At 43.1% G+C, this 21892-nt stretch overlaps 1 protein-coding gene across 3 annotated transcripts; it reads right to left on the minus strand.

The window, feature by feature from the left end:
* Positions 1-4343: 4343 nt before the first annotated feature.
* On the minus strand, positions 4344-21198 carry fam120b (family with sequence similarity 120B). Of its 3 annotated transcripts, none has more exons than XM_041858953.1 (11): positions 21137-21198; positions 19702-20723; positions 19403-19583; positions 19156-19257; positions 18861-19033; positions 16702-16791; positions 11004-11210; positions 7370-7472; positions 5242-5520; positions 4942-4999; positions 4344-4826 (listed from the first exon to the last, which is right to left on the minus strand). In XM_041858953.1, exons 2-11 carry the CDS (start codon positions 20716-20718, stop codon positions 4796-4798), a joined length of 2241 nt encoding a protein of 746 aa, XP_041714887.1. In that variant the 5' UTR covers positions 20719-20723; positions 21137-21198; the 3' UTR covers positions 4344-4795. The 3 variants fall into 3 exon arrangements, with proteins under 3 accessions (XP_041714887.1, XP_041714889.1, XP_041714888.1); XM_041858955.1 differs by having other exon boundaries at positions 19702-20720; positions 21002-21187; XM_041858954.1 differs by having other exon boundaries at positions 21002-21187.
* Positions 21199-21892: the final 694 nt, after the last annotated feature.

Below are 21892 nucleotides of genomic sequence, written 5' to 3' on the forward strand. Positions count from 1 at the left end.
AGAGCTGTGCTTTGACCACTTGGGCTGTGGAACTTTCTTCATATCCTATTTCCGCTTTGTCCCGTTTTACGACGTCCCGTTGGAAGAATGCTATACTGTATAGCTTCACTGACAAAGTATAGGCATCAGTTCTCCTCTTCTTTAGATGGATACATATGACTAGAGATATCACATTCACATGATGTAATAGGAACTGAATAAGAAGATGAGGTGTTACCACACATTGATGAAGACCTTGCATGTGCTAGATAAATAGACATAGCCCCTATTCTAAAAAGGTGACAAATTACTTTCACAGAATACTTAGTGGATTCGGCTATTTCAGCCACACCCATTGCTGACAGGTGTATAAAATCAACCACACAGCCATGCAATCTCCATAGACAAACATTGGCAGTAGAATGGCCTTACTGAAGAGCTCAGTGACTTTCAACGTAGCACCGTCATAGGATGCCACCCTTCCAACAAGTCAGTTCGGTGGTTTGGTGGAGGAGGAATAATGGTCTGGGGCTGTTTTTCATGGTTCGGGCTAGGCCCCTTAGTTCCAGTGAAGGGAAATCTTAACGCTACAGCATACAATGACATTCTAGACGATACTGTGCTTCCAACTTTGTGGCAAAAGTTTGGAGAAGGCCTTTTCCTGTTTCAGCATGGCAATTCCCCCGTGCACAAAGCGAGGTCAATACAGAAATGGTTTGTCGAGATCGGTGTGGAAGAACTTGACTGGCCTGCACAGAGCCCTGACCTCAACCCCATCGAACACCTTTGGGATGAATTGGAACGCCGACTGCGAGTCAGGCCTAATCGCCCAACATCAGTGTCTGACCTCACTAATGCTCTTGTGGCTGAATGGAAGCAAGTCCCCGCAGCAATGTTCTATCATCTAGTGGAAAGCCTTCCCAAAAGAGTGGAGGCTGCTATAGCAGCAAAGGGGGGACCAACTCCATATTAATGCCCATGATTTTGGAATGAGATGTTCGACGAGCAGGTGTCCACATACCTTTGGTCATGTAGTGTATGTGTGATTGGATTGGTTCCAAACCTCGAAGGCTGAAAGATAAGAGATCATCAGGGACTAATTACGGCCTGGGCTGAATATTCATCACTGGCCGTGTAGGCACGTACATCAGAGAGGAAGAGAAGAGCTGACTGTATCGTCACTGAGCCGTATATGACAGACAGGCATACTTACAGACAAAACATTGGAACATACTGTAATTACCCATCTACATTGCTTAAAACAATTAGGATTGTCAAGGCAAAGGGAGAAAAGCTTAACTATTTCATTGATTAGTATGTCCCTATTAATGTTTTTCTGCTAATTTGACCTCTGAACTTTGTCAGCTCATTATTTATACATCTGTGCGTTGGGGAGAGGGCCAGGGAACGTGGTGAATTACCACTTGTAGCAGGTGTTCTCTTTGACAGGAATAAGGAGCCCTGCTTGGTACACCATGCATGTCATAACCCACCTCGGATAGACCCAAACACTCTCTCCCTACGGGCAGACCCAGAGATTCTCTAAGTGCAAGCCTAGCGCTGCTCGCTGCTTAGCTGCCTTCTCGGTGGGAATGTGGGACCATTCTAAACACTGATAATGGTAGTGGAGCATGGCAATTGGTTTCGATAGCATTGGACATGCCCCTTGTTCAGGGCTCATGACTTATTTTGAAATGTGTCATTTTGAAAATGATGACAATCACATCTGCGTGAATAATAATAATCACACAGTAAATTACATAGGATATTTTTTATCATTTCAAAGTGACACTTGGTATAAATACATCAACAAAGTCAAGCCATCTCTCATAGCATCTCTGAAGTGATGCTTTGGAGTTTGCTCAGATTCAGAGTAACTTGATCACTACCTCAGATCCCACTGGCCCCTGACTAACATCCTAGCAAAGTGAGAAAATGTAGGGGAAAGTGGGGTAAGAAAGTTGGGTAAGTTGAGCCATTTTTTTGATTCAGCATCACTCCATCAAGGGAAATATAGTGTTCTTTCTAACAAAGATCAAAATATTTCAGGATCAGAATTCATGTAAACATTACAGTTTTGAAAAGATAGCTTGTCCAAAAAAAGGGCTCTCTTGGCACAACTTACCCCAGGTATGGGGTAAGTTGAGCCACGGGACATGTTAAGTTAAGCCACCTACACATTTCTGTACTGAATGAAATATTACCACTACCTTTTAAAAACAATATCTATTTCTATTTCCCAAACACAATTCAACACAATCACAATCGCCTTTTTGTCTATTAATAATTTTAAGCATCTTTTAACACCGGCTTAACACCTAACAAACACTTTGTACTTGTTAAAACACTTTTAACATAGGCCAGGCCTTGTTGTTACCTATATCCCAGCGATAATGCCTTTCATTATGCCTGGGAAGAAAACACTTTAAATTTGCTCAACTTGCCATTGGCTCAACTTACCCCAAGGCAAACATTTTGACTATATTAGCCCACACAGCTACAACAATGCACTTTCATGCTAGGTTTAGGACTTCATATTGAAGCTTATAGAGACCCCAACTGATGTACGGAACAATCTGAAAAGTATCTAGTTTGGTTTAGATACAAGCATCATGAAACCTCTAACACAATAAACTAATTTGACTTGGTGAAAATATTTTTGGGGGACCCAACTTGCTTACCACTTTTTCCATGTGGTTTCTTCCCTCACAGACTCCATGAAATGATGACCTCTTCCTAAATATTTTGTGTATGGTTTCCTAGAAACAAGGGCGGATCAACTTACCCCAACCTCGCCTATCCCTTCTTATTTCGGTATGTCAATACTTACTTTGGGATTTCAGATGCTAAACCAAGTGAAATGTACAGTGAGGGAAAAAAGTATTTGATCCCCTGCTGATTTTGTATGTTTGCCCACTGACAAAGACATGATCAGTCTATCATTTTAATGAACAGTGAGAGATTTGAACAGTGAGAGACAGAATAACAACAAAATAATCCAGAAAAACGCATGTCAAAATATTTATAAATTGACTTACATTTCAATGAGGGAAATAAGTATTTGACTCCTCTGCAAAACATGACTTAGTACTTGGTGGCAAAACTCTTGTTGGCAATCACAGAGGTCAGATGTTTCTTGTAGTTGGCCACCAGGTTTGCACACTCTCAGGAGGGATTTTGTCCCACTCCTCTTTGCAGATCTTCTCCAAGTCATTAAGGTTTCGAGGCTGACGTTTGGCAACTCAAACCTTCAGCTCCCTCCACAGATTTTCTATGGGATTAAGGTCTGGAGACTGGCTAGGCCACTCCAGGACCTTAATGTGCTTCTTCTTGAGCCACTCCTTTGTTGCCTTGGCCGTGTGTTTTGGGTCATTGTCATGCTGGAATACCCATCCACGACCCATTTTCAATGCCATGGCTGAGGGAAGTAGGTTCTCACCCAAGATTTGACGGTACATGGCCCTGTCCATCGTCCCTTTGATGTGGTGAAGTTGTCCTGTCCCCTTAGCAGAAAAACACCCCCAAAGCATAATGTTTCCACCTCCATGTTTGACGGTGGGGATGGTGTTCTTGGGGTCATAGGCAGCATTCCTCCTCCTCCAAACACGGCGAGTTGAGTTGATGCCAAAGAGCTCGATTTTGGTCTCATCTGACCACAACACTTTCAGTTCTCCACTGAATCATTCAGATGTTCATTGGCAAACTTCAGATGGGTCTGTATATGTGCTTTCTTGAGCAGGGGGACCTTGCGGGCGCTGCAGGATTTCAGTTCTTCACGGCGTAACGTGTTACCAATTGTTTTCTTGGTGACTATAGTCCCAGATGCCTTGAGATCATTGACAAGATCCTCCCGTGTAGTTCTGGGCTGATTCCTCACCGTTCTCATGATCATTGCAACTCCACGAGGTGAGATCTTGCATGGAGCCCCGGCCGAGGGAGATTGACAGTTATTTTGTGTTTCTTCCATTTGCGAATAATCGCACCAACTGTTGTCACCTTCTCAACAAGCTGCTTGGCGATGGTCTTGTAGCCCATTCCAGCCTTGTGTAGGTCTACAATCTTGTCCCTGACATCCTTGGAGAGCTCTTTGTCTTGGCCATGGTGGAGAGTTTGGAATCTGATTGATTGATTGCTTCTGTGGACAGGTGTCCTTTAAGAGTGTGCTCCTAATCTCAGCTCATTACCTGTATAAAAGACACCTGGGAGCCAGACATTTTTCTGATTGAGGGGGTCAAATACTTATTTCCATCATTAAAATGCAAATCAATTTATAAAAATCTTGACATGCGTTTTTCTGGATTTTGTTGTTGTTATTCTGTCTCTCACTGTTCAAATAAACCTACCATTAAAATTATAGACTGATCATGTCTTTGTCAGTGGGCAAACATACAAAATCAGCAGGGGATCAAATACTTTTTTCCCCTCACTGTATCTGCTCCCTCAGGTCCTCTTTCACCTGTTACATTCCTGCACCTCAAACAGTTAGTAAAAAAAAAACATCCTACAAAGCCCTTCTTCCTCTCCTTGTGACCCATATCCTATCCTATTGCAACCAATGTCTCAAACTATTACGTAACATGACCTACATTTCTCCAAGCCAATCCAACTGATAGTGAAGTTATGGTAACACAAACTGTGTTCTCAAAGTTCAACACAAGTCAGTATAATCTTAGACATATCCCCTGAGTGTGTTGGGCTGTGCTGGTCTTAACAACAGGGCAATTCTGTAGGAGGGTCCAGGCAAGGCATGATGGAGGAAGGATGTTCTGCATTTCACCAAAGTGGAGGCCCCCCTCTATCCATTCAACACTGACAGTCAGGGGAAATCAGGATGGGGGTTCTGCCACCTACAACAAAAACAGAGAGGCAAGACAAATCAGAATCTGTTGTTTTTTTCAAGGCAATGCTGAATGAATGAATGCAGCTTGCTCATGCAACAGTATAAAAAATGCTGACACTCACCTAGGAGCCAGGTGGTATCTACTTCTGTTTGGACGTGTTGATCTTGGTCTGTTATGTTCTGTGAAAAATATAATAAAATATGATTAATTATGAATGATATCACATGATTATTATGAAATTCAAGCAAAAATAAAACAAAAAAACATTACGTTTTAGTCAGCTGGTTGAAAATCATTCAACCAACAACAGAATCAAATTAGGTTGCTACTGCTTTGTTGTTGGTTGGTTGGAATAAACCTCAATGGCACTACGCCCTGGCCCAGGCAGCCACCAGCAGCTAGTGGTCTGTCTGTAGCCTACCATGTGACTGTGCTCTGGGACCTCTGCTCTGGGGTCTGTAGTGTTGAGGAGGGGGACCAAGCTGTCCTGATGGGGATCTGGTCTGGGGTCTGTAGTGTTGAGGAGGGGGACCATGCTGTCCTGATGGGGATCTGGTCTGAGGTCTGCAGTGTTGAGGAGGGGGACCATGCTGTCCTGATGGGTATCTGGTCTGGAGTCTGCAGTGTTGAGGAGGGGGACCATGCTGTCCCGATGGGGCTCCTCTTTCCCTCCACTGCTCGCTGTGATCCACATGCTTCCCTGAGGAAAACACCACACAAAATATTTAAATGCTCTTTTAATTATGAGTTTCAGAGTCTTGGTATAAATATTTCGCTGTGGAGACGAAACATTAAGAATCACTCCAAACACAAACCATACAATTCTGTGCTCGCAAAGCGCCACCACCATCTCCCCACAACCCTGGGGTAATGATTACTGGTTGAGTCTAAGACATAAATTAAAGACATACCTTTTTTATGTCTACACTGAATAAAAGGAGTAGAAAACATTTTTTTTGCAGCGTATGCAATCTATAAACTCAGAACAATCATTGTATGAAAGACAGACACTTAAAGTGAACATTGGCAAGGAGACAAAAAAATAAAAATAAATGCCAGTTCTAAAACATCGGCCTCCCACACGCATGCAGGCAGACACACGTACACGCACGGTCGTGGTGGCTCTGTTTTTGTCTTGTTTTTACTTCACCACTCTAATGATTAGAGGGGCCTCATTATGTTATTAGGGTCAGAATGTTTGTTTCACCTCAGAGGAACTCAATATTCTGGGAGCATAACATAATTTTTTTCTGTAAAGCACTTTCACTACGGCATATTGTAGGGCTGTGACGATACCAATATCTCAATTTTTTACATGGCAAAAATGAAAACACAGACCAAACTCTTTGTTCCTTTAAAAACCTACTGTATGTAAAATATTGTGCGCTATAACTTGGAAAATAAATACATGTGACTGGATGACAACATATTGAAGTTTGTTTCCAACATTAGGGCTGTTTTCCTAAAGAAGTTAAATCCACTTTGTGTTTTGTTTCCTTGTCACGATACTAATGAGTATCGCGATACTGGTATCGTCCTGGCTCTACTAAGCATTCCCTAAGTTCCCATTCCCATCTATACTTCAACAGTTATTTTGAGTTATGATAGATTTTGTTTACAGAACTAGTTGCTTATTCCAAACTGAAGCCCCCTTTCCACACTCAATATCTCATAGTATTTGTGGCCCACAGAAATAGGCTATCATACATTAACTAAAATACTGTGTGTGGACGAAGAGCAGACGTTACAAATCATATCATAGTAGCAAAACCAACCAAAACTAAACAAAATGTAGTTCATATTTCACGTGTTGTACAACGTCAAGAGAACGAACAGATGGATCATTTTTTAAATCTCCATAGAGAACCACAGTACGCTGGATGCCAGATGAGCAGTGGGGGTTGAGGACTTTGTAACAGGCTGGTCCTGGGATGTTATAATTTGGTTGTCTTGTTATGTTACCTAATATAGATCACATCCTATAAAAAGAATGATTCTTGTTATGACAAAGCATCTTGAGGAGCCAAAATGATCTTCCACTGGAACTTTGCCAATGGACAGAGGCCCAGATGGATCTTATTATAGACTGTAGAGACTACTGGGTATTGTTCCCCCACAAGGGGCACCAACAGTCCTGCATGGACTGTACACATTCTCTTTCAACTATAATTATTTCCTTTTATTCAGAACATATGGATAATAATGATAGGCTGTCTCTCCGAGCGTGGCAAAGAGTAGCAATGTCTTTGCCTCAGGAATCAACCAACATTGCAGCATAACTTTGAGGAGGATACTATGAACATTATTTTGTAAACTATTTGTTGTCATGGATTTTTTTAGCATTAGCCTAAACAAATAGTATAAGCAGATAAACATGTTTTGTAGATACAATATATTGAACAGTGATTACCCACTAACTGGGCAGAATGAGCTCCTATTACTATTACATTATTAGCACTAATGGACTGTGTTTATGTAAATATGTGTGCATTGTTCACCGACACTGGAACCTCAACACGTTTCATTAGTAAAATGAATGTGTCTCTAACCGGGATGTGTTGTCCGTGGTCTGGACTGGATGGTCTGGCCACGCCTGCTGCAGACTCCCAGGACAAGCTCTCTCAGAAAACGGAAGAGGGACACCCAGGATGCCTAAACAAGAGGATGAGCCAAGTTCAGTAAGAAAAACACTTCCCCCTTGAGCGTACACACAAGGTAGGGTTTCCCCTACATGATTTTGACTTCTATTGGTTTCAAAGACAACTTTGGAGCCACAATGCCTGGAAGTTGCTTTTAGGGCCTCATCTGGAAGATGATCTAGGGGAAAGATTGACTCAAAGTCTGAGGATCCAGTCACAACAGCTATAGTAGCTAATAGCTATAAATCAATCCTACCACCAGTTATAGTAGCTAATATCTACACTAAACAAAAATATAAAAGCAACATGTAAAGTGTTGGTCCATGTTTCATGAGCTGAAAGAAAATATCCCAGAAATGTTCAATAGAGCATATTTCTCAAATGTTGTGCACAAATTTGTTTACATCCGTTAGTGAGCATTTCTCCTTTGCCAAGATAATCCATCCACCTAACAGGTGTAGCATATCAATAAGCTGATTAAACAGCATCATCATTAAAACAGGTGCACCTTGTGCTGGGGGTAATAAAAGATCCCTCTAAAATGTGCAGTTTTGTCACACAACACAATGCCACAGATGTCTAAAGTTTTGAGGGAGTGTGCAATTGGCATGCTGTCTGCAGGAATGTCCACCAGAGCTATTGCCAGAGAATTGAATGTTAATTTCTCTACCATAAGCCACCTCCAACGTAGTTTTAGAGAATTTGGCAATACGTCCAACCGGCCTCACAACCGCAGACCACGTGTAACCACGCCAACCCAGGACCTACACATCCGGCTTCTTCACCTGCGGGATCGTCTGAGACCAGCCACCTGGACAGCTGATGAAACTGGGTTTGCACAACCGAAGAATTTCTGCACAAACTGTCAGAAACCGTCTCGGGAAACGCATCTGCGTGCTCATCGTCCTCACCAGGGTCTTGACCTGACTGCAGTTTGGCATCGTAACTGACTTCAGTGGGCAAATGCTCACCTTCGATGGCCACTGGCACGCTGGAGAAGTGTGTTATTCACGGAAGAATCACGGTTTCAACTGTACCAGGCAGATGGCAGACAGCGTGTATGGCGTCATTTGGGTGAGCGGTTTGCTGATGTCAACGTTGTGAACAGAGTGACCAAAGTTGGTGGTGGGGTTATGGTATGGGCAGGCATAAGCTACAGACAACGAACACAATTGCATTTTATCTATGGCAATTTGAATGCACAGAGATACCGTGACGAGATCCTGAGGCCCATTGACATGCCATTCATCCGCCGCCATCACCTCAAGATTCTGCATGGTAATGCACGGCCCCATGTCTCAAGGATCTGTACACAATTCCTGGAAGCTGAAAACGTCCCAGTTCTTCCATGTCATGCATACGCACCAGACATGTCACCCATTGAGCAAGTTTGGAATGCTCTGGATCGATGTGTACGACAGCGTGTTCCAGTTCCCGACAATACAGTGGGGGGAAAAAAGTATTTAGTCAGCCACCAATTGTGCAAGTTCTCCCACTTAAAAAGATGAGAGAGGCCTGTAATTTTCATCATAGGTACACGTCAACTATGACAGACAAAAATAGAAAAAAAAATCCAGAAAATCACATTGTAGGATTTTTAATGAATTTATTGGCATATGATGGTGGAAAATAAGTATTTGGTCAATAACAAAAGTTTCTCAATACTTTGTTATATACCCTTTGTTGGCAATGACACAGGTCAAACGTTTTCTGTAAGTCTTCACAAGGTTTTCACACACTGTTGCTGGTATTTTGGCCCATTCCTCCATGCAGATCTCCTCTAGAGCAGTGATGTTTTGGGGCTGTCGCTGGGCAACACAGACTTTCAACTCCCTCCAAATATTTTCTATGGGGTTGAGATCTGGAGACTGGCTAGGCCACTCCAGGACCTTGAAATGCTTCTTACGAAGCCACTCCTTCGTTGCCGGGCGGTGTGTTTGGGATCATTGTCATGCTGAAAGACCCAGCCACGTTTCATCTTCAATGCCCTTGCTGATGGAAGGAGGGTTTCACTCAAAATCTCACGATACATGGCCCCATTCATTCTTTCCTTTACACGGATCAGTCGTCCTGGTCCCTTTGCAGAAAAAACAGCCCCAAAGCATGATGTTTCCAACCCCATGCTTCACAGTAGGTATGGTGTTCTTTGGATGCAACTCAGCATTCTTTGTCCTCCAAACATGACGAGTTGAGTTTTTACCAAAAAGTTATATTTTGGTTTCATCTGACCATATGACATTCTCCCAATCCTCTTCTGGATCATCCAAATGCACTTCAGACGGGCCTGGACATGTACTGGCTTAAGCAGGGGGACACGTCTCGCACTGCAGGATTTGAGTCCCTGGCGGCGTAGTGTGTTACTGATGGTTGGCTTTGTTACTTTGGTCCCAGCTCTCAGCAGGTCATTCACTAGGTCCCCCCGTGTGGTTCTGGGATTTTTGCTCACCGTTCTTGTGATCATTTTGACCCCACGGGGTGAGATCTTGCATGGAGCCCCAGATCGAGGGAGATTATCAGTGGTCTTATATGTCTTCCATTTCCTAATAATTGCTCCTACAGTTGATTTCTTCAAACCAAGCTGCTTACCTGTTGCAGATTCAGTCTTCCCAGCCTGGTGCAGGTCTACAATTTTGTTTTTGGTGTCCTTTGACAGCTCTTTGGTCTTGGCCATTGTGAAGTTTGGAGTGTGACTGTTTGAGGTTGTGGACAGGTGTCTTTTATACTGATAACAAGTTCAAACAGGTGCCATTAATACAGGTAACGAGTGGAGGACAGAGGAGCCTCTTAAAGAAGAAGTTACAGGTCTGTGAGAGCCAGAAATCTTGCTTGTTTGTAGGTGACCAAATACTTATTTTCCACCATAATTTGCAAAAAATTCATTAAAAATCCTACAATGGGATTTTTCTGGATTTTTTCCTCTCAATTTGTCTGTCATAGTTGACGTGGTACCTATGATGAAAATTACAGGCCTCTCTCATCTTTTTAAGTGGGAGAACTTGCACAATTGGTGGCTGACTAAATACTTTTTTGCCCCACTGTATCCATCAACTTCGCACAGCCATTGAAGAGGAGTGGGACAGCATTCCACAGGCCACAATCAACAGCCTGATCAACTCTATGCTAAGGAGATGTGTCCCGTTGCATGAGGCAAATGGTGGTCACACCAGATACTGACTAGTATTCTGATCCACTCTCCTACCTTTTTTAAAGGTCTCTGTGACCAACAGATGCATATCTGTATTCCCAGTCATGTGAATTCCATAGATTAGGGCCTAATTAATTTATTTCAATTTACTAATTTTCTTATATGAACTGTAACTCATTAAAATCTTTGAAATTGTTGCATGTTGTGTTTATATTTTTGTTCAGTGTATAAATCAAACCTACCACCACTGTTTCAGTAGCTAATATTTATAATCAATCCTACCACCACTGTTACAGCAGCTAATAGCTATAATCATTTTACATTTTAGTCATTTAGCAGACGCTCATTTTTTTTGTTCATACATAATCAATCCTACTACCACTGTGTACACTGACTCACATTGCCCTCCAGCAGCTCCTCCTGTGGCCTCCCCAAGTGAGCCAGCAGGTACTTTGAGTGGAAGAGCAGGCCGTCAAAGGTGTTCCAGGGCATCAGCTGCTCCATGGGGAAGGGGCATCCGCAAGCGCTGTTGGCGGCCGCCAGGTGGGTCAGCCCTCGGACAAACAGAGAGCCCAGCTGAACTGCCCGGGGCGCCACATGAGAGACCTGCAGAGCAGATAGAATGAGTAGAGCTCACATGACTCTCTATTCTACATGAAAGAATCATATCTGTTCTATACCATATGTTTCTATGGGAACGTTCTGTAATGTATCGTCCTAACTGTATGGCATGACGACAGTTGAAGAGTATGCTATAGCACATACATTATGGAGCCTGGCTAGTTCCAGTTAATAAACTCTGCCCCAGAGAGTTGACCTGCAGCAACAGCACAGAGAGAGGAGAGGCAGGGGTAGCAGCAGGACAGGAGCAGTTGCTAGCTAGCCAACAGGCAGATGTTCCTTGTACAATTCCCTACATATTTATTTGGACAGGAAAGCTAAAATGTTTAATTTGGTTCTATACTCCAGCATTTTGGATTTGAGATCAAATGTTTTATATGAGGTGACAGTACAGAATGTCACCTTTTATTTTACCGTTTAGAAATGAAAACACTTTATGTACAGTGGGGAAAAAAAGTATTTAGTCAGCCACCAATTGTGCAAGTTCTCCCACTTAAAAAGATGAGAGAGGCCTGTAATTTTCATCATAGGTACACGTCAACTATGAAAGACAAAATGAGAAAAAAAATCCAGGAAAATCACATTATAGGATTTTTAATGAATTTATTTGCAAATTATGGTGGAAAATAAGTATTTGGTCAATAACAAAAGTTTTGTCAATACTTTGTTATATACCCTTTGTTGGCAATGACACAGGTCAAACGTTTTCTGTAAGTCTTCACAAGGTTTTCACACACTGTTGCTGGTATTTTGGCCCATTCCTCCATGCAGATCTCCTCTAGAGCAGTGATGTTTTGGGGCTGTCGCTGGGCAACACGGACTTTCAACTCCCTCCAAAGATTTTCTATGGGGTTGAGATCTGGAGACTGGCTAGGCCACTCCAGGACCTTGAAATGCTTCTTACGAAGCCACTCCTTCGTTGCCCGGGCGGTGTGTTTGGGATCATTGTCATGCTGAAAGACCCAGCCACGTTTCATCTTCAATGCCCTTGCTGATGGAAGGAGGTTTTCACTCAAAATCTCACGATACATGGCCCCATTCATTCTTTCCTTTACACGGATCAGTCGTCCTGGTCCCTTTGCAGAAAAACAGCCCCAAAGCATGATGTTTCCACCCCCATGCTTCACAGTAGGTATGGTGTTCTTTGGATGCAACTCAGCATTCTTTGTCCTCCAAACACAACGAGTTGAGTTTTTTATTTTGGTTTCATCTGACCATATGACATTCTCCCAATCCTCTTCTGGATCATCCAAATGCACTCTAGCAAAACTTCAGACGGGCCTGGACATGTACTGGCTTAAGCAGAGGGACACGTCTGGCACTGCAGGATTTGAGTCCCTGGCGGCGTAGTGTGTTACTGATGGTAGGCTTTGTTACTTTGGTCCCAGCTCTCTGCAGGTCATTCACTAGGTCCCCCTTTGTGGTTCTGGGATTTTTGCTCACCGTTCTTGTGATCATTTTGACCCCACGGGGTGAGATCTTGCGTGGAGCCCCAGATCGAGGGAGATTATCAGTGGTCTTGAATGTCTTCCATTTCCTAATAATTGCTCCCACAGTTGATTTCTTCAAACCAAGCTGCTTACCTATTGCAGATTCAGTCTTCCCAGCCTGGTGCAGGTCTACAATTTTGTTTCTGGTGTCCTTTGACAGCTCTTTGGTCTTGGCCATAGTGGAGTTTGGAGTGTGACTGTTTGAGGTTGTGGACAGGTGTATTTTATACTGATAACAAGTTCAAACAGGTGCCATTAATACAGGTAACGAGTGGAGGACAGAGGAGCCTCTTAAAGAAGAAGTTACAGGTCTGTGAGAGCCAGAAATCTTGCTTGTTTGTAGGTGACCAAATACTTATTTTCCACCATAATTTGCAAATAAATTCATAAAAAATCCTACAATGTGATTTTCTGGATTTTTTTTCCTCAATTTGTCTGTCATAGTTGACGTGTACCTATGATGAAGATTACAGGCCTCTCTCATCTTTTTAAGTGGGAGAACTTGCACAATTGGTGGCTGACTAAATACTTTTTTCCCCCACTGTATCTAGTCCCCCCATTTGAAAGTATCATAAGTATTTGGACAAATTCTCTTATAGTGTATTAAATTTAGTCCAAAGTTTAGTATTTGGTCCCATATTCCTAGCTTGTGACTCTACAAACTTGTTGGATGCATTTGCAGATTGTATTGATTGTGTTTCGGATTATATGTTGTGCCCAGTAGAAATGAATGTTAATAATGTATAGTGTCATTTTGGAGTCACTTTTATTGTAAATAATAATAGAATATGTTTCTGAACACTTTTACATTAATGTGGATGCTACCATGATTATGGACAATCATGAATGAATCTTGAATAATGAATCGTTACAGAGGCCTAAATATCATACCCCCCAAAAATGCTAACATCCCCTGTTATTGGCAGTGGTGAGAGGTTAGCATGTTTTGGGGGCATGATCTTTGTGCATCTGTAATTTTACATAAAGTGCTTCCATTTCTAAATGGTAAAACAGATATTAAAATACCCTCAATTAAAAAGTGACATTCTGTACTGTCGCCTCATATGAAACATTTGATCTCAAATCCAAAATGCTGGAGTATAGAGACAAATGAAAAGTTCCAGCTTCACTGTCCAAATAAATACGAAGGGGAGTGTATTTACCCTCAGGTCTCACCTGGGCCCTCCCATAGCAGATAAGAGAGGGCTGATTAGGCCCTGTCAAACACATCGGCCCAGAGACCTGCCTGCCACCTGCTCCCCATTTAAACACAGCTTCAGCTAAAGCAAACTAAGAGAGAAGAGAGATAGAGCTAAAGTCTGCGCCTTCCAGGCACACTGCCCCTAAACAAAGCACTCATCCCACATCTAAACACACATACAGGCAATCAAGGGAAGCTACTACTTTGGGGCTTATTTAAAACAGAGTATCTCTGAGCATAGGCCTAAACTGGCCAATTTGACACGTAGTAATTTGACAATGTGTGGCTACACATGTCCTGTACATTGGTTGAAATTGGCAGTTAAAGTAAGAAACACATACTTGTGTGTGGGATCCCTGGCCAATTAGGAAACCAGTAAAAATGTTCCTTTAACATTTCCAAACTTAGTCAAACCTCCTTTCCATAATTTGGTGTATTTTTCTCTAAATGCTTAAGTCAGAATGCTAATCTCCAGCCATGGAACCACCCTCAGTGAAGAGGATAAAAGTTGGGAAGGACCATGTCTTTAAGTAGATGGGTGCAGCTGTCCTCACAGCAACTTCCCCAAAGCATAAACATTCAAATCTCCTCCAACCAGATGCCTGAGACAGCCGACACCCCTGGGGGCACCCCTCTGTGTTTTGGACAACCGTCTCCCGTCCATTACACAAGAGAGGATCTTACTAGTGTATATTTGAAACAGCACCACACATCCCATTCTGCTGTACAAGCTTAGATGATCAGTGTCTCATGACCAGGGTTGCAAAATTCTGGGAACGTTCAATAAATTCTCTGGTTTTCCCGAAATCCAGGTTGTTGGATTCCCGGAATGGGGAGGGAATAAGCAGGAAATCCAGAATCCTACAATGAGGATTTCTGGAAAACCAAGGAATTTATTGAACGTTCCTGGAATTTTGCAACCCTACTCATGACACTAGTAGAAACTAGGAATGGTCTAATTTGGAGCCCTTGCCGTTGAATAAAAGGGTTTATCTGTGTGAGTGTGGATGAGGGCTGAATGCTGGCTCCCAGCAGCTCCCTAATGCAGTGGCATCCCCTGATCCCCAGCCCTAGGCTGAATGGACATTCCCCCAGTATGAGAAAGCACTGCAGGGGGAGAGAGATTAGAGAGAGAGGAGAGAGATGGAGACTCTCCAGGGGCATCAGGCTGCCCCTGGAAAGTCTCCTGCCATCTGGCTCCCCCTCCTCCTCTCTCCAACCCTCCCCGCCCCTTCTGAGATTTCAGGCAGATGTGAAATACTTCCTGATGGGATACAACAATGGTGTGGGGCAACAGGTGCACGTGGAGCCCTGGAGTAGGAAAGGCAGACAAGCCTACACACTCTTATCTGTCCAGCATCAGGCTGTCCCCACCCAGCCCGGCGTGTGCCTCTCTCTCTCCCTCCTCCAGTCCACCCATTCAACACCTGCTACTGTGCACTTACTAAACAGAAATCTCCCCAACACAAACAATCCTTATCACCCCATATATTCTGGGATCTAGTGTTACACAAGCTGGAGTTTACTGAAGCTGTTATATAAACCAACACACACAAAAACCGTACAACGTTCAATGATCACAACAAACATAACCTTTAAAAGTAAGAGAAAGAATGGAGAGTTGCACATGATAGTGGCCACAGTGAGCCGATTTGTATTAATATCAGAGTAACAGTAACAATCCTGATTTGACAAGTCCAGAGAAACTGACTGACGCTAGCTTTAGGGAGGACGCTATGGAGGCACCGTAAATCAGGAGGAGGCTTCCTGGATGTCTCCCACCAGGCTTTAATTTGTCATTGCTATCATCCATTATCTCTACCGTAAGGAGCCGCTATCAACCCGGGCTCAGGAAAACCACTGCCCGCTCTGGGCAGCTGGGGCAGAAATAGCAGGCATAGTAGGGTTTAAATTAGGGTGGGGAGCTGCAAATAGCCGCTGTGGTCAGTGTCGGGGACAGCTTGGAGTCCGTCGCCAAAGCATCATTCTCAGGTTCAGACCACAATTAGAGCAGTTTGGTAGGAATGTCACAATGCGCCCCAAAATTACGCCCCCCTCAGCAGTTTCTACTGCTGCATCTTCTTGCATATTGAGAAAGAGTCAACTGAGTTTCTTCTGTGGGACTTACTGTATTGTGGAAAAACGGCTTCTTGACTATACAATTCTCCCAAGACCTAGGATGGGTCAAATAAAATCTGTGTTCTTGCACCCTACTTGCTATGGTCTCTCAGTCTGTTGTCAGTCATTTGCGATCAGCCAATCATCCTCCATCTGACCTTCAACACACACTCTAAATAGACCTTTGTCAGGCCATTATCTTAAGTGGTTGTTTATTTGCAAACATCTCAATGACTGGGTAGGAGCCATATGATCATGGGCTATACACTATACACTCTCCAACCTAATTGGCAGGTTGCCCTCACATGATGCTGGAGTTTGCAAAATTAGAAAACTTGGATGAGTAGTATAAAGATGTAGTGTATATACCGGAAAGACTTCTATGCCTTCCGAAAAGCTTTCCAACTATCTTCAGTTTTTCCTAAATAGAAGGGTCCTACTTTAAAAACAAACTACTTTATAATCTTAATGAAGTCTTCACAAACGCTTAATAAGGCCTACATAGATGATACACAAATAATTTATAAGCAAATGTATAACTATATAAGTTACAGGTCTTTATATCTGACACTTTCCCAAATGTGATATAACCCTTTTCTGAAGCATCTATAAAGACCTTAAAGGGTTTGTCAGAGACAGCCAGAGGACACTAGTGTATCTCACTCACCCTTGTGTGAAGCAGTTCTGAGTAGGATTTGTACCTGACACAGATAGCTTGGCTGAGATAAGCATCTATGTCTTCCAAGGAGAGGCCCACCTAAAAACAAGCATGAGAAGTGTTCTAGTCTGAGGGTAATGGAAACACGGTCTCGTATACAAAACAAACATCCAAGAATGAGAAATCACTGAGAAAACATGAATAATGCATTATGCATAGAGCACCTTAAGTGCAGCAGTAGACATACAGTGGGGAAAAAAAGTATTTAGTCAGAAACCAATTGTGCAAGTTCTCCCACTTAAAAAGATGAGAGAGGCCTGTAATTTTCATCATAGGTACACGTCAACTATGACAGACAAATTGAGAAAAAAAATTCCAGAAAATCACATTGTAGGATTTTTAATGAATTTATTTGCAAATTATGGTGGAAAATAAGTATTTGGTCACCTACAAACAAGCAAGATTTCTGGCTCTCACAGACCTGTAACTTCTTCTTTAAGAGGCTCCTCTGTCCTCCACTCGTTACCTGTATTAATGGCACTTGTTTGAACTTGTTATCAGTATAAAAGACACCTGTCCACAACCTCAAACAGTCACACTCCAAACTCCACTATGGCCAAGACCAAAGAGCTGTCAAAGGACACCAGAAACAAAATTGTAGACCTGCACCAGGCTGGGAAGGCTGAATCTGCAATAGGTAAGCAGCTTGGTTTGAAGAAATCAACTGTGGGAGCAATTATTAGGAAATGGAAGACATACAAGACCACTGATAATCTCCCTCGATCTGGGGCTCCACGCAAGATCTCACCCCGTGGGGTCAAATTGATCACAAGAACGGTGAGCAAAAATCCCAGAACCACACGGGGGGACCTAGTGAATGACCTGCAGAGAGCTGGGACCAAAGTAACAAAGCCTACCATCAGTAACACACTACGCCGCCAGGGACTCAAATCCTGCAGTGCAAGACGTGTCCCCCTGCTTAAGCCAGTACATGTCCAGGCCCATCTGAAGTTTGCTAGAGTGCATTTGGATGATCCAGAAGAGGATTGGGAGAATGTCATATGATCAGATGAAACCAAAATATAACTTTTTGGTAAAAACTCAACTCGTCGTGTTTGGAGGACAAAGAATGCTGAGTTGCATCCAAAGAACACCATACCTACTGTGAAGCATGGGGGTGGAAACATCATGCTTTGGGGCTGTTTTTCTGCAAAGGGACCAGGACGACTGATCCGTGTAAAGGAAAGAATGAATGGGGCCATGTATCGTGAGATTTTGAGTGAAAACCTCCTTCCATCAGCAAGGGCATTGAAGATGAAACGTGGCTGGGTCTTTCAGCATGACAATGATCCCAAACACACCGCCCGGGCAACGAAGGAGTGGCTTCGTAAGAAGCATTTCAAGGTCCTGGAGTGGCCTAGCCAGTCTCCAGATCTCAACCCCATAGAAAATCTTTGGAGGGAGTTGAAAGTCCGTGTTGCCCAGCGACAGCCCCAAAACATCACTGCTCTAGAGGAGATCTGCATGGAGGAATGGGCCAAAATACCAGCAACAGTGTGTGAAAACCTTGTGAAGACTTACAGAAAACGTTTGACCTGTGTCATTGCCAACAAAGGGTATATAACAAAGTATTGACAAAACTTTTGTTATTGACCAAATACTTATTTTCCACCATAATTTGCAAATAAATTCATTAAAAATCCTATAATGTGATTTTCTGGATTTTTTTTTCTCATTTTGTCTTTCATAGTTGACGTGTACCTATGATGAAAATTACAGGCCTCTCTCATCTTTTTAAGTGGGAGAACTTGCACAATTGGTGGCTGACTAAATACTTTTTTGCCCCACTGTAACTATTGTTCCTTATCAGACACTATCAGCTTCATTGACTAGAAAGAACCACAGAGAAAAAGAGCTAGGATTTTCAAATCAGAGCATCGGGGGCATATTATCTATGTGATAATGCCGGCCCTCTTTTCATAACATAACAAAGGTCAATAATACGAGCTAGCAACATTGTAAAACCCCAGAGGGGTGACTGGTTCATGTAGACTTCTACGTTGTTCAATCATGATAACACTCTACTGAGACGAGAGGCTGAAGTACAGGCGTTTGTAAAGAATCAGACCAAAAAAACACTTCACACTAAAACATAGTATTTTCCCCACCTGCATGGCAATGTAGGTCACAAGGCACAGCACAGACATCAAAGAGCCATCCAGACGATCATGCTCCACTGAGAATTCATCCAACTCAAATACAGCCAAGAAGGTGGAGATGCGGAGGCATGTCGTTTCGGAGTCCTTCCCAAACCATAAACCTGTCAAATCTAGTTTTCCAACTTGGCAAGGAAAATATTATTTAAAGGTGAGATATATCCATCTACGGCACTTTGCATCAATATGCAATGAACTTCTTATTCCACATGAGTTGTTAAATTAATGTTAAGAATTCACAACATACCAGAGTGGTTCAGGGGCAAGGGAGATACTACTTTGGGCTCCTTTAGTGGGTTTCCAGGAAAGACAAACCATTCCCTCACAGTTGGGGCCCGTCCACCAATGTCTGAGAAAAGATGCATGATAAATGGCAACCTGTTTCATTGAGGTGGTGCTAGGTAGTAAAATTGACAACAAATAAGAATGCAATGTTGTAATAACCATGTAATAATCACCATGTAATATTGTAATAACTATGTAATATACAATACCTGGAGTTGTGGGTAACAGAATGCCGTAGATGCGTTCTCTGCAAGGTTGATACACAATTGCCTGTGGAGTGAGCTCAGCATCCTCCCTGTCTTCAAGTGTATTACTGCATTCCACCACACCATCATACAGTACATTGTATACCATAAAACACTCTGCTCGCATGTGCTTTTCTTTGGCTGCCTGTAAAACAAAAAAACAGGATTCAAAACAATCATCATCAACATCATATTGTTTGGCTTTTTATGTTATTAGCTCTTTAAACTGCAACAATGTATGTCTGCTTCTTCTATTGAATTACCTTGAGGATGTCAGGACTCAAGTAGCTCTTCATCAGACACACAGGGCTATGAGGAGAGGTATCACTAATGTCCCATAGTGGCTGTTGACCAGGAAGTAGATAGTACTGTATTCCTTTCTCCAGAACCTCTCTATCTGTTAGAGGCAGAGAGCTAACACCATGGGCTCCCTCTCTGGACAGCTTGTTGCTACTGATGAAATCTGCTACAGCATAAATCTTCTCCCCTTGAGGTGGAGACTGTGGATGTTTCCTCCTGTAAGCTGCCAGGGCATCACTACGCAGCCGCTGCATCCGCTGTTCTGGCACCACGTCATTACCAAGGAGACACGCGAGCAGAGGGAGCTCACTCTTCTGCAGCTGGAGGGCATGGCACAGTTTGTCTCTGGAAAACAGCACAGTGATCATGGTGTCTAGCCTCAGCCGACTCACAGACAGATAGGGGACTGAGTCATAGATAATAAAGTCTGTGTCCTGCCCCAGGATGCCCATACAGTTGTGACGGAGGGCAAAGCAGGCGATCTCATAGTCGGCCTCGCGAACAGAGCACCAAGTCTCCTGGCCCAGAGACTTGAGGGCAAAGCGAGAGAAGGTGGCCAGCCCTGAGGGGAGGCAGAACAGCTCCCGGCCAGGCTGTTGACCATGACACTTTAAATGGTGGAACACCCTGGCAACCTCCTCGTTGACCTTCAGTCGCCGTTTCACCCACTCTGCCCGTTTTTCTTCTTCCACTACCCCATCGAAGAAAAACACAAGTCGAATACCTGCAGTCGTGAATGCACCCACAAACTCCTTCAGGCAATGCATATACTCTTTCCACTGGCCACCATACACCCAGGCTTGACAGCTGTACCAGTGCCTCAGACAGGCCATGCCATCCACCACCAGTGTAGGAGGAGTGCTGCTGCTGCCCTGTTGGTGACTGTTGACATGCTGCCTTGCCATCTCCCTGAGATCCACCATCACACAGGTTTCTGGACAACATTTCTCCATGAAATACTGCAAGCCTTTTACACCCATTCCTGCTACAAAGACAAACAAATTAGATAAATACGTTTTAAATAGTGTGCTTAGCTATTCCAATAGGAGCAATATTTACACTAGATCATACCAGTCAATGTATATCATGCAAGTGAATTCATGACTGACTAAATGGGTAATGCTCACAGAATATTCAGGGCAATTCATTTCACAACATTTTAAACAGTTTCAACGGTGCACGCTCACTTTGCGCGCACTGAAATGTGCCTCCCTGGCCATGCTTTTCAGTCTGCAGGACTTGCATGTAACAGTAGCTACCTACCTTGCTAGCTAACCAACCCCTGGGCCTGGCGAGCAACTACGGGTTTGCACTGTATCTGCATTCGATGCATTGCAGTCTGCATAACTGTGTATACGTGATGCACCAAATAGCCTTCCTTAATGTGGTCTTACTTACTTCGGCGTTAAGATAACGTGGCAGCATGTGTGCTAGCTAGCTGTTAGCAGATAGGATCACTTCCTGTTTTGAACTGGACGCTGAGTTGCGTCAGCACGTAAGAGACAAAAACACACGTGCGCGCAGGGATACTTTTTGTTTAACTTTTAAAATGTAACATTCTGCAACGAGGTAACTCAAGTTTGCAACATTTGTTTCGATTTTTTAAACATCACCACAGTAGCAGTTTGGGAGACGTATTATAGCTATTGCAACTTGAAAGTTGTAACTGTTCAATGTGGTCCTCTGTAGCTCAATTGGTAGAGCATGGCGCTTGTAACGCCAGGGTAGTGGGTTCGATCCCCGGGACCACCCATACGTGAAAATGTATGCACACATGACTGTAAGTCGCTTTGGATATATTATTATACGTATTATTATTCAATAAGAAGAAGTAGGCTTAGGCTATGATTCAGGCCTAGCCTAAAAGTTGGCCCTCTTCATACCCTAATAATTGTTGAACCTTTGGATATAAAGTTGAGGAAAGCGTTTAATCAATAGTGAAGTTGGTTAACTAGGCATAATATTGAATTGATGTTAGGCCTACTGCTGTTGAAGAGAAATAGATCATCCAGGAGTTATATTACTGCGCATACAAAGCTCTATCTTCTATTGTGGCAGTGTCTTGAAAAGTGTGAATGGGTTAGAGCATATGCGGGCTGTCACCACAGGTACTTACATCTGTTCATCTCTGGGCAGATGCTCCCAGGGACATGG

This window comes from Coregonus clupeaformis, chromosome 31 (genome assembly GCF_020615455.1).
Source record: "Coregonus clupeaformis isolate EN_2021a chromosome 31, ASM2061545v1, whole genome shotgun sequence".
NCBI classification, from domain to species: Eukaryota; Metazoa; Chordata; class Actinopteri; order Salmoniformes; family Salmonidae; genus Coregonus; species Coregonus clupeaformis.

Coding starts and splice junctions, on each gene's coding strand:
- fam120b (XM_041858953.1), bottom strand. CDS start 20,718: ATGGGTGTAAAAGGCTTGCAGTATTTCATGGAGAAATGTTGTCCAGAA. Junction 19,034..19,155: donor CTTGCCCCTGAACCACTCTG/GTATGTTGTGAA, acceptor TTCCTTGCCAAG/TTGGAAAACTAGATTTGACA. Junction 7,473..11,003: donor AGGAGCTGCTGGAGGGCAAT/GTGAGTCAGTGT, acceptor CCTCTTGTTTAG/GCATCCTGGGTGTCCCTCTT.